Source organism: Sabethes cyaneus, chromosome 1 (genome assembly GCF_943734655.1).
Source record: "Sabethes cyaneus chromosome 1, idSabCyanKW18_F2, whole genome shotgun sequence".
Classification (NCBI taxonomy): Eukaryota; Metazoa; Arthropoda; class Insecta; order Diptera; family Culicidae; genus Sabethes; species Sabethes cyaneus.
The window spans coordinates 21,802,486-21,825,318 of NC_071353.1; the positions used below are offsets into that span (position 1 = coordinate 21,802,486).

The 22,833-nt window shown below is 40.1% G+C and overlaps 4 protein-coding genes and 1 pseudogene across 4 annotated transcripts; 3 read left to right on the forward strand and 2 right to left on the reverse strand.

Moving 5' to 3' along the window:
• Nucleotides 1-1,636: 1,636 nt before the first annotated feature.
• LOC128738279 (probable ATP-dependent RNA helicase DDX43) lies at nt 1,637-4,633 on the forward strand. Its single transcript, XM_053833294.1, has 4 exons — nt 1,637-1,761; nt 1,823-2,088; nt 2,254-3,266; nt 3,322-4,633. The coding sequence occupies exons 2-4, from the start codon at nt 1,830-1,832 to the stop codon at nt 4,219-4,221; spliced, it is 2,172 nt and encodes a 723-aa protein (XP_053689269.1). The 5' UTR covers nt 1,637-1,761; nt 1,823-1,829; the 3' UTR covers nt 4,222-4,633.
• A 1,470-nt stretch (nt 4,634-6,103) lies between these two features.
• On the reverse strand, nt 6,104-11,026 carry LOC128744189 (protein slender lobes). Its single transcript, XM_053841057.1, has 4 exons — nt 10,883-11,026; nt 9,864-10,822; nt 7,829-9,535; nt 6,104-7,760 (listed from the first exon to the last, which is right to left on the reverse strand). Exons 1-4 carry the CDS (start codon nt 10,911-10,913, stop codon nt 6,231-6,233), a joined length of 4,227 nt encoding a protein of 1,408 aa, XP_053697032.1. The 5' UTR covers nt 10,914-11,026; the 3' UTR covers nt 6,104-6,230.
• Nucleotides 11,027-12,463: 1,437 nt separating this feature from the next.
• Nucleotides 12,464-15,696, forward strand: LOC128745474 (kinesin-like protein KIF23; annotated as a pseudogene).
• Nucleotides 15,566-16,635, forward strand: LOC128732572 (probable RNA 2'-phosphotransferase). The gene is made up of 2 exons (XM_053825846.1): nt 15,566-15,667; nt 15,744-16,635. The coding sequence occupies exon 2, from the start codon at nt 15,747-15,749 to the stop codon at nt 16,311-16,313; it is 567 nt and encodes a 188-aa protein (XP_053681821.1). The 5' UTR covers nt 15,566-15,667; nt 15,744-15,746; the 3' UTR covers nt 16,314-16,635.
• A 1,329-nt stretch (nt 16,636-17,964) lies between these two features.
• Nucleotides 17,965-19,758, reverse strand: LOC128740089 (nucleoplasmin-like protein). The gene is made up of 2 exons (XM_053835604.1): nt 19,629-19,758; nt 17,965-18,981 (listed from the first exon to the last, which is right to left on the reverse strand). Exons 1-2 carry the CDS (start codon nt 19,648-19,650, stop codon nt 18,479-18,481), a joined length of 525 nt encoding a protein of 174 aa, XP_053691579.1. The 5' UTR covers nt 19,651-19,758; the 3' UTR covers nt 17,965-18,478.
• Nucleotides 19,759-22,833: the final 3,075 nt, after the last annotated feature.

Consider the following 22,833-nt stretch of genomic DNA (forward strand, 5'->3'; position numbering starts at 1 on the left):
TCTCAATTGTAAACTAACATTTTTGCAAAAAACTAAAATACCCGTGGGCCAATTAACACTAAAATATGTTATTATAAAACGCACATTTCACACGTCCAATGAGATGTTCACGCACAGGTTTTATTTATTTGCCCGAAAATGAAAGCAAACGTAATAGGAAGAAGAAGAACAGCTAAAGCAGGAAAAAAAGAAGACCGTCTTCACGACTCTCTCTCAGATAGAAACTATACGAAAAGTTTTCTCAGTGTAGGGATAGCACCCCGCTGATTTTTCCTTGATTCGTGAAGACTTTTCAAAAAATCACCTGGCATCTCTGGTTACTGCATTGAAATGTGACGAGTTTTACGAAATACGACATTACTAGAGTGACTACATACAGAGTGGCGACAATGTCAAAATTGGAATGATAATTATCTGTCAGTGTCATTCCAATCGAGCAGACAACCTATCCAACGCGTATGCAGGAAAGAGAAAGAAAAACCTAGGATAAACCGCATTGCATACATTTGGGATGACTTGGCGCCACTCTGTATCAAAGTAAATTGATATATACCAGGTATATGACAATGCGAGCTGTCATATACACTTTGCACTAACACATCTACACTAGCTCTGAGATTTCGAGCATTTTGTATGGAAAATTAGTTAATTTTTTAAAAAAATCGTTGGATACGCAAGATTTGTCTTTTTTTTTCTTACAGCTTTTATGTTTATGCTTAGAACATTATTTCTAGTATGTATTTTCATGAATACAATGAAGTACAACATTCCAAATTGCAAGCGGAAATTTTTTCGTCAAAGCGGTATCAAGATATCTCAAAGAAATGTCCTTATATCGCTTTCCTACAAGTAGTAAAACAAAAAAGAAATTCTTTAAAATGCTCGGACATGATTGTTCAATAAGCAGCATGAGCAACATTGTAATCCGCCCGCGATATTTTTCGTCTGATTTCTGGTAAGCTTTTAAAGTGTTAATTATCATCTAAGACTGTTTTGTAGCAATCTAAGATTGCTTTTTATGGTTTTCTACGTAGTGTTGAGACAAGAGCATATATATCAAACAACGTGAGCGGGCAAATTTATGATAAAAAGGTATCATCTTGGAATAGTGACTTCAACTTAAGGATTTTCAAGCAGTAGCACAAGCATCTATTCGAATAAAACTATTTTTTAAAAGAAGACATCAGAGGCAGATATTCAAGAGCATCGTGCAAGCAAAATGTTGGACGGAACGTGTTTTAATTTAAGCAACCGTATACCGTATTGATCGTGAAGTATTAGAAACATTAATTCATTTTTCAATTGTACATCGAAATAGTTAGTCACCCATGTTCTCAAATTTTTTACGCATAATTAAAGAAGGCTACAAGTGCAAATGACTTAAAAATATATTCCTTACATTTCATTGTAAATGTTCAAATATTTCTCTGGAATAATATAGCTGCATTCATTAATTACAATTAATTTAGTTTTAATTTTCATGCAAGTTCCACCATATTTCAGAACTATTTCTTCTTCTTTCTACACACACTAATGCAACCCTCGATGGTCACATACCTGGTATATATCAATTTACTTTGACTCTGTATATAGTCACTCTAGACATTACGACAATTACAATTGGTAGCCTGCTGGTACAGTGCGGATTTATGAACGGCTATTGTTTTGCTGAGGTAGCAGAAAAGTAGATTTTCCAGAAACTGCTGGCTGGCCAGTATTAACCACGTTTTTCGTTTAACCTTCCATCAATAATACATAAAGGTAATTTTATCCAAACGTAAATTTTTTTTGTATTGTTTTTTTGTAATATCATTTCCAATAGGAATAAAATGGATGATGTTTGGGATGATGCTAATGGCGAAACTGCTGTAGATCCCGGATTCTCCCGTCGAAACAACGCTGGCGGATGTGGTGGCGGTGGTGGAGGAGGTGGTAGTGGCGCTGGCGGTGGCGGTGGCGGCGGCAGTCAAGTGAATCGTGAACGAAGCACTCTAGAAGTGAATACACGTAATATTCCGCGACTTATTGGTCGACAGGGAAACATTATCAAAAAAATACGAGCGGATTCACGAGCAGATATTCAGATCGGTAAGTTGGGGTTGGGAATTGCCGTAACCCATTGAAAAAATTAACTCGGCGAGATGGACCAACCACGGTCTGAGCCAACCAAAACAAAAAAAAATATTAAATTTTTTTTTGTTTGCTAGCTAAATGTTGGAAATAGGAAACTATTACAATTTTTTCTTGTCTTAGATGACCATCACCCCGGAAATGGCCGAAGCACCGTTACAATCTCCGGAAGCTCAAATAGCGTGAATCTCGCTAGAGAAGCAATTTTTGAAGTTCTCAATAATCTTAACAACGGGGCTAACCAAGATCGTAATCCTCGTGTTGGCGGTGGAGGAGGTTATCGTGAGGGCGATGGTCGCCGGAATCGAGATGACGGCACATGGGGAGGACAGTACGGTAGCAGAGAAAACAAAGGCGGTGGTGCTGGTGGCGGTGGGTATAATCGTGGCCGCTACGGAGACGACAAGAGGGATGGTAATGATAACGCCCCTTTCGCAAATCGTTCAAACGGATATGATGGCGGACGCCCACGGGAGAAAAATTCTTTCAATTTTGATTTTGGAGCGAAAAGCACCTCGCACATCAAGGATATACGAGATCCTAGTCCAGCGTTGATTGATTGGGATGCGCTGAATAAGGAGTGCGATGAGGCTAGCCGAGAACAGTGGGCCAAATGCCCCGAATTAATAAAGAATTTCTACAATGAGCTACCAGTGGTGGCCAACATGAGCCCAGATGAAGTGAATGAGTTCCGTAAGCAAAACAATAACATTGTTGTCGATCGAACCTTCAAGGATCCGGAAAAGCCATCTCTTCCAATACCAAATCCGGTTCGAACGTTCGACGAAGCTTTTTATGAATATCCTGATTTGTTGGCCGAACTGGAGAAAGCAAAATTTACGAAACCCTCACCAATTCAATCACAAGCCTGGCCAGTGCTGTTGAAGGGCGAAGACTTGATTGGGATTGCGCAAACTGGTACTGGAAAAACGTTGGCTTTTCTGCTGCCCGCTTTCGTTCATATCGAAGGACAGCCAGTACCTCGTGGCGAACGTGGTGGTCCAAATGTTTTGGTGATGGCACCAACCCGCGAGTTAGCTTTGCAAATTGAGAAAGAAGTTTTCAAGTATCAATTTCGAGGCATTCGAGCACTCTGTCTGTATGGCGGCGGAGACCGGCGAGCCCAAATCAATAAAGTAAGTAGTTTCTTGATGGTTTCGTAGTTTATAAATAATTCTGTTCTGATTTTAGGTGGAAAGCGGAGTAGAAATCATAATTGCAACTCCTGGTCGGTTGAACGATCTAGTTCATGCGAACGTAATTGACATAACCAGCATTACGTATCTGGTTTTGGATGAAGCCGATCGAATGCTGGATATGGGCTTTGAACCACAGATCCGCAAACTTTTATTGGATATTCGTCCAGATAGACAAACAATTATGACCAGCGCAACGTGGCCACCCGGTGTTCGACGGTTGGCTCAAAGTTATATGAATAACCCTGTTCAGGTGTACGTGGGAACACTTGATCTGGCCGCAACACATTCGGTTACACAGCATATCGAGATGATCGACGAAGAGGATAAATATATGAGAGTGATGAATTTTGTGAAAAACATGGATCACCATGATAAGGCAATAATATTCTGCGGAAGAAAAACTCGTGCCGACGATCTGTCCAGCGAGTTTGTGTTGTCCGGAATCAACTGCCAGAGTTTACATGGTGATCGGGACCAAGCGGATCGCGAGCAAGCTCTGGATGATATAAAATCTGGTGATGTGAGGGTACTTATTGCTACGGATGTGGCCTCCCGTGGCTTGGACATTGAGGACATTACCCACGTGGTCAACTACGATTTTCCCCGTAACATTGAGGAATATGTTCATCGTGTCGGTCGAACCGGTCGGGCTGGAAGAAGCGGCATTTCGTTGAGTTTCTTCACCCGCTCGGATTGGGCAGTCGCCTCGGATTTGATTAAAATTCTGGAAGAGGCCGAACAGGATGTACCGGATGAAATTCGGCGAATGGCTGAACGGTTTGCGGCAAGGAAGGAGCGCGAATCTCGCGAGAAAAATGCTTTCGGTGGTGGTCGTAGTGGTGGTGGTGGTGGTCGTGACGGCGGAGGACGTCGAGGTGGTGGCCGGTGGTAATTCTAGTGATGGTTAAATTACCGTCGTCGATGTTTTTTTTTTTTGCTTCTCGGAAGCTTCAGGCTAGGAATCGAATCTTTCTCTAAAATATGCTTTCTATGCTACTGAAACCAAATTTTCATTTGACAAAATAACTGAAGTATATTGATTTTATAAACTGTTTATCGCTTGTTACCCGTGGTACGGTAACCGTTCGATTATTGTTCTATCGAAAAATTCGTACACCAAAAATAAGTTGTTCTATAGGAATGTGTGAATCGATAGGCATTTTTTGCAAGCAGAATTTCAAGACTGTTCTTTAGACAGCCAGATCAGAGCTGTAGTTGACTGTATAGAGATGGTATTTATAGAGTACAACTTTCGCACTTTATCGTTCCACTATCGAAAATTACATTAAATTTAACGAAAAATTGTTCAGATAAGTTTCTGATAATAAAATACTTATTTTAATTAGTAAGATTATGGTATGCTGTCAATAAATCAAATGTATCCGAAATGGTTTGATAATAAGGCAGACAGTTTTAACGAAGAACGGTGGGGTCAAATTAATTATTATTTTTCCATGCAAATACAAATTAAAAGATACATGAGCAACTTTTATCATTTTGATATCGACTTATACAGATCAAGTTGTTTTGTGTTCATATGAGGGAGTAAATGTGTTTTTGTGAAGAACGAAAATTGAAAGAACAGGGAGAAGTGATATGCAAACTGGCTGGTGATGTAATTGGAAACGCACTCGACGCGATATTGAGAGTTTGTTGGTCAAGTCTTATCTGGACAGTCAATTATTTTTCACAGTTTGCATATTATTTTCCCAGTTCTACCATTGTTCGTTCTTCGCAAAACCAAATTTACTCGCTCATATGAAGTACAAAAGGATGCTTGAGGTTTGATTTTTATTTAAGAGTAATCCAGACGTACACTGCGGACAAAAAAAACTAGCGAACAGTTTTTAGTTTTACATCTCTCTACTAAGGTTAAACAAATTGATTAAAATGAGATTTCGACTTTGGCATGGTTCGCACTGATCGATTGTGGTAACAAAAATATTCGTTTTTGGCAACACAAAATATATCACTTCCAATGAATAAAATCTTTATTGACGTAGGACTATACGTCTTACTGCTTAGCTTGCGCATAGCTCTTGTTAGGCGTTTTAAGCATAAAACGGTTGCAATCGTTACAAATTTTTGATTAATACCTAGTAGGTAATTAGTCAAAATTTTATCACGTTTCGTTTGCAAGATGCTATCGTCCCATAAAAGCTTCATAAGATTTACCGGAATTGTTCCATAACTTAAGTACAGCAGATCCAGAACATATCATGAAAAAGACCATAGATCTAAGAACTCAGCCCACACAATATGGATTGCAATTTTACTTTAATTTTCGAAGACATTATTCTTCGGTAAACTTACCAGCAGGGGGACGTGTTTTCTTCTTAGTTCCAATATTGAAATCTGCTAAACCCAGTTTCGATGAATGCCTCTTCTGCTGCCATAATTTCACGTTGAATAGTTAGCTGAACTACTAATACCCTCTTGTAGTTTCCTTGTAGTTTCTTCAAAATGTGGCCGATAACTTTAGCTTTCATCGATTATAAGCAGTTCGTCTAGCTAGTAGCAAAGCCTTCTCTATGTTGTCCAATTTTGGATTAACTATCTGACTATCGATGATGCTTACGTTTACCTACCTCTACTTTGACTTAAGTCGAAAAAAGATTTTGAGGGCCGTTCAAGTTTATTTGAAATCATCGATGATCGTTACTTTAACTACGTGTGTTGGAGACTAGAAATTCAACGGCATGCTTGGATTGGAAAAAAATTGTAAAAAGAGAGCAAGGCTTTCAAACAAAATAAACAGTTTTGTTTGGGTATTTAATGATTTATTATAAATGCAACTAAAACCTATAATGGAACACTTCCAATGCATCGACTGAACAGTATAACTGGGACCATAAGTCAAGAAGGCATTTCAGCCTTAAAGGACAACATAAAAATACAATTTCAATGCTTCGGTTTTTTCTCTCTAAGATGTGCATTTTTGGCGAGGATGGCTTGCTTTTTAAAATCATACATCGCCTGCTTTGCATCGATCTGCTCGATCTGCCGTGGCGGAAGTTTCTTGCGACTATCTGAGTCAGCTTGTCGAACGGGTTGCAAAGGTTGTACCATGAATTCAGTGGCCACCTTGCTTGATCCTGTTTTGAGCGGAATGCAGGGCTTTCTGGCCGTGGACTTCTTTTTGATGTTGCCAACATCTTCAACCTCAAATGATCCCGATCGGGTCCATACGGGTAGTGGAAGCGTTTTGACGGGTTCCGTCACATTATCCGGGCGAATCCGATGTGATTGCGAATGTTTCTTCAGCTTTTTAGCCGCCACTGCTTGGCTGCGCATTTCCTCTTGACCAGCGGGAAGAATGCTTGACACTCGGAACCCGATTGGTTTGGGTGTTACCGGTTCTTCCTTGAAACCAAGATTTCGCTTGAGCAATTGCTGCTCCGGTGTCATCGGTTCCTCGACGAAGCCACCAGACTCTAACCGACTAAGCATTTTTAGCTTTTGGCCATTGGTAGTTTTTCGCGGTGGAGTCTTTTCTACACTGATCTGTTGCACCGGAACCGACTCCTTTTGAGATAGTTTCTGCTTTTTCACTACCTTTCCGATTGGTTCCGAGAGGGATACCCTCAGTTGGGCCAGATCATCATCCAGATCGACTGGGACCTTCATCACGTCGGAAATTGTGCGTTTGTGCTGGGTTTCCTTGGAATGATGTGCTTGTTCGATTGATTTATTCATTGAATCTGCACGCCTTTTAATGTTTGTTGGTTCTTCAGCGATATTTTTCTGTGGTGAATTTTCAGCATGTTTAGATTTCTTTTTGTCTTTGGGCTTCTTATCGCTTCTATTGCTGCTAGCTTTTTCATTTGATGCTTGAGCGGTGATTTGGGTTTCTGGGTCCTTTGATTCTGTACACTTGGGGCCTTTCTTTATTTTGGCATCCAGAGCTTTCTGAGCTTCTTCGGCAGCTGATTGCTGGTTGTTCTTCTCCTTTAGCTGCTTGTTCTTCTTTTTGCCAAATTTCTGTTCGTTTTTAAGTTCCTCGATTTGTTCACTATAGAAGGCGTGAGCAGATATCAATATTTTAACTTTTGGTTCTGCTGGTATAGAATTGGACGCGAGACTTATTGCCTTGTCGGTAAGGTCGTTGTTCTTTTTTGCTTTTTTCTCAAATTTAGCCCCAATACCTGAAGGCTTGGGTTTTTCGTTTTGTTGGTTTTCCTTGTTCAGTTGCTGTTTAAGTTTGGCAGCTTTTTTCGCTTTCTTCCGAAGTTTTTTCGCCTCAAGTAAAGCCGCCCTGCGCTGCAACGCTTTCGCAAGTTGATCCTCCTTCGGTTCTCCAAGTTCCTCCAAAAGATAATTAATTTGCTTCTTTTTCTTTTTCTTCTTTTTCCTTGATTGCTCCAACGATTCGTCATTTGCTTCGGTCGATTCTTCCAACTGTTGTTGCTCACGTTGGCGACGTTTTTCGTCCTGTCAAGAATATCAGAATTAACGTTACCCCAGCGTCTAGTAATGAGAACTAACAATAGATGACTTACCTTTTTCTTCTGCCGCAGTGTTGCAGTTTGCTTTTTTCTTTCCTTGTCAGCACGAACGATTTCGTTGCACCGCGAAAGGATGGCATCATGATCAAACTCGCTGAGATCCTTGGGTTTCTTTTTGATCTCTTTTATCGGTTCCGCATTTTCGTCCGGCTGTTGCTCCTCAATCGGATCTTCATCTACTTCCATCGGTTCTACTAAGGATCTTTGCTCCTCTTGCAAAAACGTTAATTCCTTCTCTACCGATAAATTTCCAGGTAGCGAAACTCGCTTATCGCTTTTACTAGTTGCGTTGTTTGATGTGGCATCCAACGTATGCCGTTTGTTCTTTTTAGCTAGAGCCAATGCTGCAGGGTTTGCGACAATGTCATTAACCGATTTACGCTTGTTTGGTTTCTGCACGGGCTTATCGGCAAGTTCGCTTTCCTCGGAAGTCATCACATTGATCGTATTCCGTTTATTCTTCTTCGGCGATGAAACATAAAAGTCTGCGGAAATCAACTTTGCAACCGGCATAGATTTACGGGATTTGAAACCAGCTTCCTTTTTCGACAAACCGTCAGTATTTTCTATTTCTTTTCTCTTCTTCTGCGGGGAATTATGCTCACCAGCAGATTTGATGGGACTTTGAGTTGCAGTTTTTATGGGAGATTTTCCAGGCGATTTCGAGGCTGAAACTGATACGTTGTTTGACCGTTCTGGTGAAGCGGTAGGTAAACCATTTTCGGGTTCATCCATTTTATTCGAATCGTTGTCTTCATCGCTGCTATCCTCCTGTTGAAGGATTCGCGATCTTTTCTTTTTAATTGACTTTGCAGACTCATCAGCTAAGTCATCTCCGGAAACTTCAAGTAAGCTGTGCTCGTCTTCATCAGAAACAATAAACGAATCCTTCTCATCTTCTTCACCTTCACCATCTTCATCATCGTCACTGTCTTGGCTACCAATACTTTCTCCTTCTTCGACAATTGCATTTTCGTCAATTTCAGCTCGTGTTTCACTGTCTAGCGAATCACCCGAATGATAATCATTTACCTCTATGGCTTCATTTTCTACGAAACTGTTCTGATCTTCGTGTTCTTCCGCATCACTACAGTCATCTTCTTCATTTTGTTCAATCTCCTCTTCATCCTTCGTCCGGCCGTCAAGTGACTTACGTTTCAAAGACTCATTCAACTCTCTAATTTCCTCGTCCTTGCGTTCCTCTTCCTCTTGTTTTCGCACGCTAAATACATCAATGCCCTTATCAGTGGTGCTACCTTTGACAGCCTTGCTCCAAGATTTCGAGAGATTAGAATTATCAGGCTCTACGTTTTCTTTTGAAACTCCGACTTCAGCGACGGTTTCCTCGTTATTTTCTGTAGCAGATTCCGTCACCGTGAGCAACGGTGTACTGCAGGGCATCTCCCGGGTTAGACGAGATTTTTGCTTATCTACCGGACGTGGTGTGTCGAGCATGCTCATAGAATGATCAGCTTGATTCAAATTCTCCCGGACGTTCTCCACAATGTTCGCTAGGGAAACGTCCATGCTTCGGTCTAGTTGCTGCTGTTCCCCGGCATGCTCGGGAGCTGGTTCCGTAGAATGCACTTGCGGCGAATCCTGTACCACCAGAACCGATACTGGCTTGGTCTCTACCGTTGTGGAGTTCGGTTTTGACGGAGAATCACTATCTGTTTCAGCAATATCAAACATTTCCGGTGTCTGAATAGTAAAAAAAGGTTAATTAAATTAATAAAACTGTTAAATTATCATAAGGAGCACATGAATATGATATTCACATGATATGAAGAGCAAGGTGAGTTAGTTAGTGATGAAGGGAACATGAGTCCTCATTCACCGTTGGACTTCCGACGAGCTAAGGTATGTCGTACTCGACTATCGGTCTGGGTCGGTCGGTTGGGTGGTCTTAGCATATATCAAAATTAAAGAATACACAGATATGGTACATAGATTCTAATTCTCAAGTTCAACATTCAAATAGAAGAAAGTAAGGATAGAGTAAATTTTAGAGTAAAACTTCGTCACTTACCACTTTTGATGAGTCCTGCGGTTGCGGTGATGCTTCCACGGAGCGCCCCGTGAAGCGTGAAGTTTTACGCTCGCCGGAGGCTTTCGGTGTTTTTGGGTATGCGCTTGGATTCTGCCACTCCAGTGTGGTTTTCTCATCAAAGGTAACGTTTTTCTCCGGCTGTTTACCATTGACAGCCGTCTCGCCGTTAGCGTGGTCAAACTGAATTGATGCGCTGGATTGGTTAACTAAGCTTTCGTTGTTTTCAACAGATTTTGACGAGATATTGAGGTCGCTTGTCGGGGATTTCAAAGGCGACTGCTTTTCGCCGATGTCTGTTAAGACAACCTTCGCTTGTTTGGGTGTGGAAAGAATTTCCTCAGCAAGTGTTTGGGAAGTATTTTTCAAAGACGGCGATGTTCTGGGAACTGGTGAGTTAGAAATAGAACGATTTCGAAGCTTCCGTACATCCAGATCTGACAGCTCTGCTTCCGTATTGGAGCTGTTAATTTTATCCTCTTTTTCATCGTCCTCGGCGATTGTGGGAGGTGCAACGCTGAGTCGAGACCGGGAAGCAATTGGAGTTGTGATGAGAGCGTCTTCCGATGTGGCACTGTTTCGCCGGGTTATTCGCCTATTACTTTGTGGAGCTGTTTGTGGTGTAACGTCTTGTGAAGGTCGCCGACGCGGGGTTCGACGAGTCTCCTGCAATTCATCCCACGTAGCTAAATTTTCTTCTGTTAAGGAAGTTGTGCGAGATCTTAATCTACTAACGGATGCCTTGGAAGCTGCAGGTGTATCTCTCTGATTTTTGATTGATTCATCAATACTAGCGTTTTGATCTTTGACTGGTGTATCTGAGGATGTATCTTTTTCTTGTATGGTATTGAGCACCGTTGCTTTTTTGGTGACTGTTTTTTTCGGTGTGCCAGCGGATGTGTCTTGATCGATCGAGCGACGTCGCAGAGCACCTCGAGTAACTATAACCCGAAGGGAAGATGAATAAACATAACTATAACTCTATAACTTAAATTACTAACCTCTTGTCGAAGTTTCTTCCTCTTGATTCATGTTAATGGAATCATTCACATAAACTGAAATAATCAATAAAATTTAAGTGAACTACGCAACTTTTAGAAGTCCACGTTTTTTTTTACAGAACAGACAAAATAATGAGTGCTCACGATTCTTTTAAAATCTTTCAAACACGGTGGTGCGGTTCGGTTAACACAAAGCAGAGATGCCAGATATTTCTAAAAAACTGAAACTGCTCGAAAACGGAAGAACTGCTCGAAATTGCTGATTGAAAATTAAGCTGCACTTTTAAATGAGTTTACCTGCAAATAGGTTGAATTCACACACAGAAAAGATTACAGCCTGAATTCGTTAATTGGGCCACGACTGCACTCCAGCTGATTCGCGAATTGAGCCGACCTTGGAGCCGACTGACAGTTGTTAGAAATTTCTAAACTCGAAAATTAAACAAAATGTGAGGGTCATTCCGGTCGAGCGGCGAGTCGAACATTTTCTTCTGTCAGTTTGGTTCGTGGCACTCATACACCGGCGAGCGTGTTGGACGAACATGAATTCACCAACATTTTCGGCCAACATGCACGTACGTGTATGGGGGGCCTTTAGAATATTTTTTTTCTCTTTATTATCGAGATTTTCAGCCGTGGGCTGGTTCATCTCGTGCCTTTAGAATACATGAGTGGTGAATGACCCGTCGGTTAAACCACTCTATAATAAACCCAACAACAACAACCTTTAGAATACAGGAAAATTATGGGGCCAGTGCAATGATCCTATATACTGACTTTATCTAGCAAGCACCGCCTACACACTTAGTTTTGAGGCTTTGCCATAAACCGGTAAATGCACGGGACAGCGAGAAATGTCAAACGTTTTTTTCGTTCGTCACTTCGTCAGCCCAGCCAGCGCCTTTCATTATTTTTGTTTGGCATTGCGCTAGCAATTTCGTTTTCGTCGTGTGAAAGTGTGTAAGAGATTTGGAAGTATATTTATTAAGTTTTTTTAACTTATTATAATAGACTTTTTCCAGAATATTTGAAAACCAGCACCTTGCGAATCTGATCCATTTCCATTACGGTGCGAATCTGATCTTTCCTGTCTGCGGGAGGCCGCTCACAATATGGTTGTCTTAGCACCGTCCGAAATTGTGATCAACTATAAGATTTCAAACCCACCCTAATACCGTGGACCCCCGTTCGTTTGACCATTTTTAATCTGAACACTTTTTAATCTGAACCCCGCTGGTTTGCACGACGTGCAAATTAAAAATGGTTCAAATGTCATTCTCAACATAACATCATTTGTTTATGCAAACAATGCACATAAACACGATTTGTTTGTACTGACCTAGCGTGTTTAATCGGTTTCACATTTCGTTTTCCTAACGATTAAGATAGAAATTCGATCGGAAAATGCAATATTCGCACTTGCAATTGCTGACTAAAACAAACCACCAAAACAATAACAAAGAGCAGGGCGGCCAGTTCACAGCGGTTTCAGTATATTTCGGGTTACCAGTTGTTCAAATTAAAAAGTAACCCCGTTAGTTTGCATGAGGAATCGTACAAACGAACGGGGGTCCACTGTATGTACCTGTTCCGGCGTTGATTGAAGCGCTGATCCGTATGAAGAATGGGCTGCTCTTAACCTATGGAGTAACAGGCAATGGGAAAACGTATACCATGACCGGGGATATTCAGTATCGCGGCATAATGCCGCGCTCTTTCGATACCCTGTTTCGTACCATCTCGAATTATCGGGCGAAGAAGTTCGTTTTCAAGCCGGTCCGGCTGAACAGGTTCGACATCCTGTCGGAAATGGATGCCATGCGGCAGGCCGAGCTGCACTCGCGGATAAATCGAATGAAACGAGAGGACATCGATCCGGAGCTGGCGTCGAAGACATCGGTCGAACCGTCCGAGGTTAGCGGCTAAGCAATAATATTTATTCCGTTATTATCACATGCGTTGAGGTGTATAACAGTTGCGTGTACCATCTGCTCGAGGAAATGACATTTCCGAAGTGAGGCCTTGGAATCGGTTTAGTAGGAGTTTTATGATATTTTATTGTTCATTTTTAGGACGATGCAAAGTAAAATGATTCGAGAAGTTGGCAGCCCCAACATGTTTGTGCACGATGTTACGGAGCTTGAGGTCGAAATGATACAAAAAGCACTAGATGTGTTCGTCGTAGGTCAGACAAGAAAGCCCGTCGGTCACACGATTTTGAATGTCGAGTTGAGTCCATTGCATTCGGTGTCTACTGTTCGGTTAATGCAAGCCGTCGACAGTCAGAGTGAGCACGAGGCTCAGGATCGGGCAAGCATCACCTTCAGTCAGCTGTCGCTGGTAGATTTAACGGGCAGTGAGTGTTCTAATAAGACCGGTAACACCGGTCGCCGGCTGCACGAGGCTAGGAATCTAAATAACAGCTAGATGACGCCGAGAACTTGGAAATATTGCGTGAAAATTAAATGACCGGAAGCTCTAAGAAGACTCCCTATCGTGATTCGAAAATCACGCACCTGTCCAAGAATTATTTTGATGCCCAAGCAGCACCATTTGTTGCATGAAGGGTTACGCAACTATAATTGAAACATTCAAAGATGGTAAAAGTTCGCATCAGTTACCTTTATCTAACTGTTATGTGATTGAAAAAGCGCAAGAGGTGGAGTCTATATGCAACCAATTGTTACACAGATGTTTTATGGAACATCAATGCGCGTTATCTATCCATTCGCGACTACAATACTAAAGAGATTTTAAGCCTGTTCGCACTCCCACGAAATCCTATGCCGCGTTGTCAAAACTTGCGTGAAAACATAAACAAAAATACTTCCTTCTCTTTTTTTCTCGCACAAAAACCAATGCGCGTTATCTAAATACAAGCAGGTATTCGCGACTACGATACTAAAAGAGATTTTATGCCTGTTCGCACTCACACGAAATCCTATGTCGCGTTGTCAAAACTTGCGTGAAAACAAAAACAAAAATACTTTCTTCTCTTTTTTCCTCGCACAAAAACCAAACAATTAAATATGAGCAACTTCATCACGAATTTTGTTTAGCGGGAACCGGGATTTCCTCTCTGGGCTCCAAGACGAAAATTATTTACATTAATATCCTTAATGCGACTTTAGTTTTTTGGGCCTATCATGAGCTCATCTCCATGCCATTCAAAATTTATCGTGCAAAATATAATTTTGCTTTGTATTATTTGATGCGCCTCGTGAAAGTTATTAATTTATTAATTTTCAAGTTTAAAGAATTAACCCAGCCAGATTAAGAATTCGTTTACGATGGAAAAATGCGGTGTAAAATCGAACTAGATACTGTAATCAAATAATATTTTAGTAAATGCCATGGATTCCTGATGAATGTTCGTGTAATTATTGTTAAAATAAAAACATTCCTTCGTTGAAAAATATTTTTTCATAAAAATATGGCGGAATATGATGTTACATTGGTTGTATTTGTTTGGTTACATTTTATTTAACAATATGCCGTAATCAACATGATGCAACATCATGTGACATGCTTGTTTAGCAATGGCATTATAATAACACGATGTTGCGATGAAGTTTCATGTTACTAGATATAGACTAATATATTTGTGACAGCCAGTATAAGTATTGGATAACCTGAATCCAACATATTAATAACATGAAGTTGCTTATTTGTTGCGTGTTTCAATACTGTAACCGGTGAAGTTTTTTGCAATTCAAACAAGACTTAATAGCCACATGGAAGATGTTGCAAGTGCTGCTTGGGTGACGAAGGCCAGGTACGGATGGTCGTTTGCGTCAATCTGAGGGTCGAAGAGTACGATGAAGCCGCGCAGGTGAAGATTTGCGTCGGTTTGACGCCGGGAGCCAAGATTCGAACATACGGCGACTACTGTGTTACCTGACTCACTGCGAAATGCGTTGTATTCGCGGGATCGTGTTGGTTCGAAAGGTTTCGAAAATTATCGCCCTTGTATCGAAAATATCGTTAATTTTGATCACTAAAAATAACGTACTTAAACGTTATATTTAATGTGCCAGTAGTACGCAATAATTGTATTGTGAAACTGAATTGTTATTTATGCAACTTTTTACAAATTAAATGCAATAACAAAAGCACAACTTACAAAAAATCGTTTGTTATCGATATTAACTGCATATGCGTTATAAATGAATAAAGCGTATGGTTACGTGTTATTTCAATAATACGCATATTCGCAGTGAGTCAGGTAAAACAGTAGCTTGTTAGACCAGGGGTGACATTGCGCATCTCGTTTCGAGTGATTTTCGTTCGAGATGCCCATTTATTTAGCGTGGTCGAAACGAACCAAAATTACTCGAAAGGAGATGCGCAATGTCACCCCAGCATTGTACCTCGAAGCTAACTGGGCAGTTATGTGCGCATTCACACGAGTACCTTAAGGTTCCGGACGCGTGTGAATGCGCACATTCAAAATGCATGCAATTGCCTGTTGCTGACGGTTCGATGTGACTTTAGGCGGCGCTAACAGCTGCTCGAATTTTACACGCAAAATAATAAATTTACTCGAGAATAGAAAAATTTATACATAATATTGCAAAAAATTTGTTCTAGCGTGGATGTCTGTTCTCTGTGGTTTATAGTGGCAGTGTTGCTGAAGGTGCGATATTGCTCTGCGGGTTTTTGTCGTTTTTGCGAAATAAGGTTCGAATTGGAAATCATTTAAATAAAATGATGATGACATATAAATATAATTAATTGTAACAAATTCACGCTGTTCGGCTAATTCGAGTAATAACTAAACATTTCGTAAGAGCACGGTTTCAAAACCGGCTTAATACGTGTTTTTACCTCGCATACTTAATAAATTTGTCTTCGATTTCAGAACATGGACATGGACATTGACACCAAACGAAAATATTTGTTTCAAATTCAACAATCCGATTCAAAAAATGCTAATACGGCCAGGTTAACACCGCAGAAGTTTTCTTGGCTGCTGCGCCACTCGCCAGCCGTTGCTGAGCATATGGATTTGGACGGTTTTGTGCAATTCGAAATACTTGAGCGCATTAGCGGTGCTAGTCGGGATCGAATGCAACAAATTATAACCACTGAAGATCGGAAAGGTCGCTATGAAGTGCGTGGCACTGAAGTACGAGCCGTGAACGGGCACAGTGTGCATTTCTGTCAAAATTATGAAATCCTTGAGTCGCCTCCAACGTTCCTCTACCATGCCACAAACAATCGGGCAGCGGCGCTGATCATGAGCGATGCACTGAAAAGGATGGGTCGGCACTACATCCACTTGTACGATACACCGCCAGCGAAAACTTCGGTTCGGTATCGAATTTTGAGGATCAGACCTCCAGAGGGGCACATTTTCTACCGAACTAAGAACGGGTACATTCTGAGTAGAGAAGATATTCCGGCAAAGTTCATTGAGGTTTGGAATTAGGGGTAATTACACATACCTAGGTCAATGATGAATACCCTCTGGTTGGAAGTTTGCTTAACGACAGCATGGTTGGCAGAGCAACCTTGAGCATACAGCTCATCACAATGCCATCTCAGTGTCTAGATCACCTAGATCAGCGCTATTGACGGATACAGCAAACCATGCTAGGCCTATGCTTTATTTGTTTGCATCGTAGCCCAATTCTCGGTGTTACTTTCGTACCCAAACGAACCAATGTGTAAAAATGTAAGAAAATGATGAAAATCCATCTGTTTGCCGGTTCGTGTGGGCACAGACATATCCGCAGCTTGGATAATTAATATTTAACAATGTTTTACGGAGTGTCACAACTTAAAAAATAAAACCTGTTTTTAATTAAATTTAGATTTTTTGTGTCACAGCCTAGACTATGTGAACATAAGTTCCATTTGGTTGGGGGTTATTGGTTTTCAAAGGAGTGTTCCACATAGAGTTATGTGTCCCCAGAAAAATATTTAAACTGTGTAAGATTAAGACTAGCCGATTGCTGGGTTTGAAACATGAAATAACACGATTTAGGAATCGCCTATGAAACGTTGACTGACAACGATGCTACGATGCTGGTCTAACTAACAGGCCAGCCGGCGTATGTTCGAATCTAGACTAAGCGGTGCTTGCTAGATAGAAGTCAGTAGGATCGTTACACTGGCCCCGTAATTTTCTTGTACTCTAACAGCCGGCTGCGAAGTCTGTCGATAAAGAAGGGTAATGTCCAACGACAGTTTTAAGCCCACATGGCTTTTACCTTGACATAGAACAAACCGACGACATCCTCATAATCGCTGTGCTCGGTAATCTCATATGGACGAAAACATTCACTATGACTACAGTCAAGGATTACTAGATAGAGGGGATACGCAAAAGCATGTTTGATTGGCGATCTTCCGCAAATAAACGTTGATTGCGCCACACTTCGCAGTATGTTGGATATCAATATATGTCGCCGCAAACTCTTCGATCCAGCTCGAACGAACTCGCACTCCAGCTAGGACGAATTATGGTCTACATGAGCCCGTGCGCAGCATGACTCGTCTATTCATTCAACGGACTATGTTTAGTTTAGACGTGTTTATTTGAAATACTATTGTTTTCTAATTCGTAAATGTTAGTTAATTTTTACCTGTTGACGGTAAAAAATAATTTCAGACATATTTGTAACCTACCTGAAAAATTGAATGAATGTTTTGAAGAAAACGGGTTCCTGCGAAAGTATTGGCAAAACCGGAATGTTTCACATAAAAATACAACGAAGAATCTTGCAATGATACCTAACATTGCCAAAAACATTTCGTTATCTTTGCATGCTGTTGGGCTGGACTAAAAAAAATTCTCTTCGTCTATTTTTCTGTCCGGTTTACATACAACTTTTGATGAAAGCAAAAATCAATCATTCCATAGTATATCATTTATTTCTTCACATTCTCTTGTACCACATTACCCTTGACGCAGAAATTTCGTTAGCTCCTATAAATTTTTCGATCTAAATCTGCCGGTTCACTGCATGAACGTTTTCAAGAAGAAAACAAAACAGCCATTTTCTTGCTCCCCTTGCAAGTCGGAATTAGTTCGCGACAAGTTGAAAAAAAATCCATTGATATTCTATATGGGAATAGTAATTGTTTTAGTATAAAAAGACTGTTTTATTTTGTAATTTAAGCACGTGTCTTGAAAGAAAAAAAATTCATGATAACCCCACAAGAAACGATCATCTCTTTAGGGCTTGGACAAATAAAACATTCTTCTCTAGACGGCGCTGATCGGAAATCTTACAAAAAAATAAGTAAAACAGAGCGTAGAACTTGGGCGTCGTGAGTGATCTTACAAACTAGTGTGTTTTTAAGATATCCTGCTTTTATTTAGTTTTTATTAAAGAAGGAATTTGCTTCCTTCGTCATTAATGGTTTTCTCTGATGAAAAAGGAACGACAGAATCGTATTGAAGCGTTGACGGTTTACCACTTTCATCTTCAACTCGTTCGTAATTTTTGCTGTGTTGTTGTATTAGATGTGTAGATTGTTTATGTGTACTTAAATGGGAAAGATGCTCGGGGGAAGTAGGATAACGAACGGAATACACTTACTGCGTATCACCTTATTCGTCAACCTCCGGGAGGAATGAGGGGCAGCTTATTTCTTTTTGCTGTTTTTTGCGCTATTACTAGCAGCCTGTACCGCGTTTGGTTTGCCCTTTGAATTGTTGGTCAGCTTCTGCTTCTTTTTCTGTGGTCCTCCCTCCTCATCGTCATCTTCATCGTCTTCCTCCTCATCGGGAACCTCTTCTTCCATCTCTTCCATATCCTCAAACTCTTCGACCAGCGAACCGAGCAGATGTTGTCCGTGGATGTGTACCGGTCCCTTACCCTCGATCAGTGTGAATGTGACGGGTGAATCGGAGAACTCCAGATCCAGCCGGCATTGTCGTGACTCGCCAACCTTTAAAACCGCAATTGGAGTGCGTAATGTGTCCCGGATAGTCATTGTTTCTACTTGTACCACATTGAACTCGTCGGCTGCTGCCTCATGGCCAAGAATACATTGTTTAATGATGAGTTTGTGTGTTCGCGGAAAGCCGTCAGCTTTGTTATCCGGATCCCAAGTCACCGTCTTACTGCCTTCTTTCAAGGTAGCTCCTGTAAGCAATAGATACATAAAATTAGTTTTAAAAGGTGCAATTTTTTAATCACGTGTCGTATAGATCGTTTTCTAATACATTTGTAACTGAATGTAATTAACTTCAGTTACATCTGCAAAAACAAGCCTTGAAAACATATACACGTTTCGTGCATTATATCTGGCATGGTCTAGAGTAGCAAATTTCATTTAAATTCATTTCTATAAAAAAAACTTCAATATTTTCGATGCTTAATAAATCTACTAAAACTCTGCACACTAGGTAGATACAATCCAGAAGACGCGGTAAAACTTGAGGTGGGGAACTTCAAGCCGGCAAAATGCCTTGGAAGGAGAAAAATGCATAGCGCTAACCAAATTTAACCGAGAAAGTACGAGACTTGCTTTCCGTGAATTAACACACAGCGTTACAATCCGTTTTTATTAGGGCAACAAGCGATATAAAGAAAACATTCGAACCAACAAATTTATCATAAACCGCCGCATCATTCGCAAAAAAATGATGCGGCAGCCATTCTTTACCACCATTATGAAATGGCAGCGAGACGCCGAACTACGAACGTCTTTATTTCCACGTAACTCACAAACTACGAAATGCACTCAATCAACAAATATTACGAAATATACAGAAATAGTTTTCGCTTACCATAGAAATATTCATCAGCCATTTTAGCGCTTTTTCCGGGACCAGTGCAGATTTTTCGCAGCAGAGCAACTAGAAACACGGCACTTTTACACCACGTTAAGACTAGCAAGAGAATGATCGTATATCCGTTTTCTGACTCTTTCTGTCAAACAATGCATCGAATTTATACGGTTTAGTTTCGGTTTACCGACGGTCTCGCCGCTCTACCTATTAGCGTTCCCTTTCTTTCTTGAACTCAACCTGACAGAGAGAATGTGACAGCTATTGTCAAAAATGGCACAAACACCACAAACAGTTTGCTTTCCTCTTTACAGGGTGGAACTTTTGGGATAGTAACATCAGTAACGCATTGTGCCATTCGTTATGACGGCAGCGCGCGATCTCTTTTATACTCGTAGCATTGCACATATACGTGAAAACGAAAATAAAAGAGATTTTAAGCCTTTTCGCACTTACACGAAAACCAATGCCAAATTGGCAAAGCTTCCGTGAAAACAAAAGCAAAAATACTTCCTTCTCTTTTTATCTCACACAAAAACCAAACCATTATCAGCAACTTCGTAGTAAAGGTAGTAAAGGGCATGGTGTGTTGCTATTTCTTTTTCATGTAGAAGTGAAGAGAGCAACTCTAGATAGAATTAACAAAAGGGCGAATGTCGCAAATGTAAACAAAACGGGTGAGAGCAAGGGTAAGTCACTGAGAACATTCCGTTCACCTCTTTCATGGAAATTTTGTTCAGTCTGTGCCTTACTGTGCTGCCTAGAGTGCAAGGGTATGTAATCATGCTATCTCTTTCTCATGTAGGAGTGAAGAGAGCATCCTTCAACTAGTTCGCCGGCAATTAGAATTTCCATTGAATAAAGCGTTAGCCGTCACTCGGACCGAAACGTCAGAAAAAACGGTTACACTGCAATCATATGCATTTGACGTTCGTTTCAAACCCCTGCTAGAGTGACTATATACACTGAGAAAAAAACCATGGTAATGCGAAACATGTATGCATGGTCATCTTAACTATATTGCAATATTGTAGCGCTTACCATGATTATTGTCAACTTGAGAAGTTTCGTGGTTAAAACTACTATGACAACAAGCAAATCGCTGACTATTTCCGTGGTTAAATTGACTTTTCTCTCATACTTCTAATGACAATATTTTTGCAGCTTGATATAACAATATTGAATTGTCAACAGGACCATAAAATTGGTAACTTACTAACTGTAAGAATATCATGGTAGTTTTAACATTTTTAGGGGTTATTGTAACAGTATAAGTTTAGTGCTTTTCAACCGACTATAGAAACGCGTTTCTTGATGACAATTTTATGTTTATTTTGCCCTTTTTCTTTCTGTCATTTGAAACCGCACCGCCATTACGAAAAATTTGAGTCACGAGTGATGTGCTTAGTTGTGAGTTTTTTTGTTTTTATTAAAATTTTTTTGATATTATGAACAGTTTGTTAGTGCAAAACAAATAATAAAAAAAATCTAATCTTTAAGTGACAAATTGTATTAAATTATTTTCTGTGTACGTGAAAACAGGTTGAATTATTTTACTGTGTAGTGTACTAACAAAAACAAACTGCTAAACTGTTATGGTGTAATCGGTGTTATTTATAGCTTGTCTGTTTTATTTTTTTAATTGCGGATGGTGCTGGACTTCCGCTCTAAACAGTTCAATCGGTGGTTTAGACGTGTCCGTGAAGTGTTTTTGGATAAAACGCGAAATGATGTCCAAATATTTCCATTTAACTTGACTGCGGCGAGGGAGCTGCGGGATAGACTGTTGGAAACGTATATTTGGAACTGTAATAAAGGCAATTTATATATCCTATCTGCATGCAGACCATCATCTATAGGTAGTATTCGATATTTTTTGATTGTATGAATTATTGGTATTATCTTTTCTTTAATATTCGTCAGGTATATTTGGATTACTACACATGAGACGCAAACTACTAGGAGCAAATTGTGATAAATAACTTTTTTAGGAAATGTACTGGCTAAGCTATGGCTTTACGATTGCCAATTGCAATCCTTGAGCGTAAAATATACCCTTGTGAATTAGTCAATGACCTGGTGAGTAACGGTTGAAAATTTAATAGTCATAATTTAATTGAAATGTTTTATACAGATCGAGTAATCCTTAAGCGACAAACATGCTCTTGAGTTAGGCCTTAGAGAGATCGCAATATGTGGAGGCGCGAGTGGAAAAGCACTATCGCAAGCGATTGAGCAGAGAATCATTACTGAACATAGATTGCAAATTGCATCAAAAGTTGCGAAACACAAGAATCTTGCAGACAGGTATGCATTTAATGTTTTTATTGTACACACTAAACAAAAAGCACCGAATTCGGTAAAATTTTACCGAAATCTAAACAGCTGAACGTTCGGTAAAAATTTCGATGGTGCCAATCGACGCACATAGGAGTATTTGCCCTAAAAAGCTGGCCAAAATTCTAAATAGCTTCTTTCCAGTCGATATTGATAAAACATGATCAGAAATTAAATATTTCCCAATTCTGCATATAGAGTTAAAGAAATTGCCAACTAATCCCCTGTTTCGTATCTTTCTCTTATGTTTATAAAAAACCGATTAAGAACATAACCATTTATTAGGTGTTGGGATGTGTGTATGTATGTGTGTCTGTATGTATGTGAGCTAGTAAAGGTGTATGTGTGATGTAAAAGTGTATGTATGTATGTAAATGTGTAGGTGTGTACATATACGTATAGAAGCATCACATTCTAGTCTTCTGTTTCATAGTCGCTGCATTCCTCATGTTCTTCAGTTTGAAATTGATTTGCCTCCAACATCTTCAACGTTTCGGTCGAAAAAGGTTTGCTTTTTTTCTGGGTATCGGCCTTGAACTACTAAGCAATGGATCCGAACTAAGCAGAAGTCTATTCAAAACACCTCTGTTGCATTGTGTTCTTGAAAATTTCCTGCCAAAGTTTTATTTAGTACAGTATATTGTTTTTTACTGAGAATAATTTAAACATATCTTCCGAAGTTTAGTCTGTAATTTCGAAAGTGTTTGAAACCGTGAATACATAATATGAGAATAAAAGAAAATTAAAATTAACTAAGTCCATCATGTACTTCCTCGAATTACTCTAGAAGTCGATGGCAAACCCAATAGAAGTCAAATCATAGGGGAACTGGGGGGAAAATGAACACCCTTAGCAATTTCGCCATTTT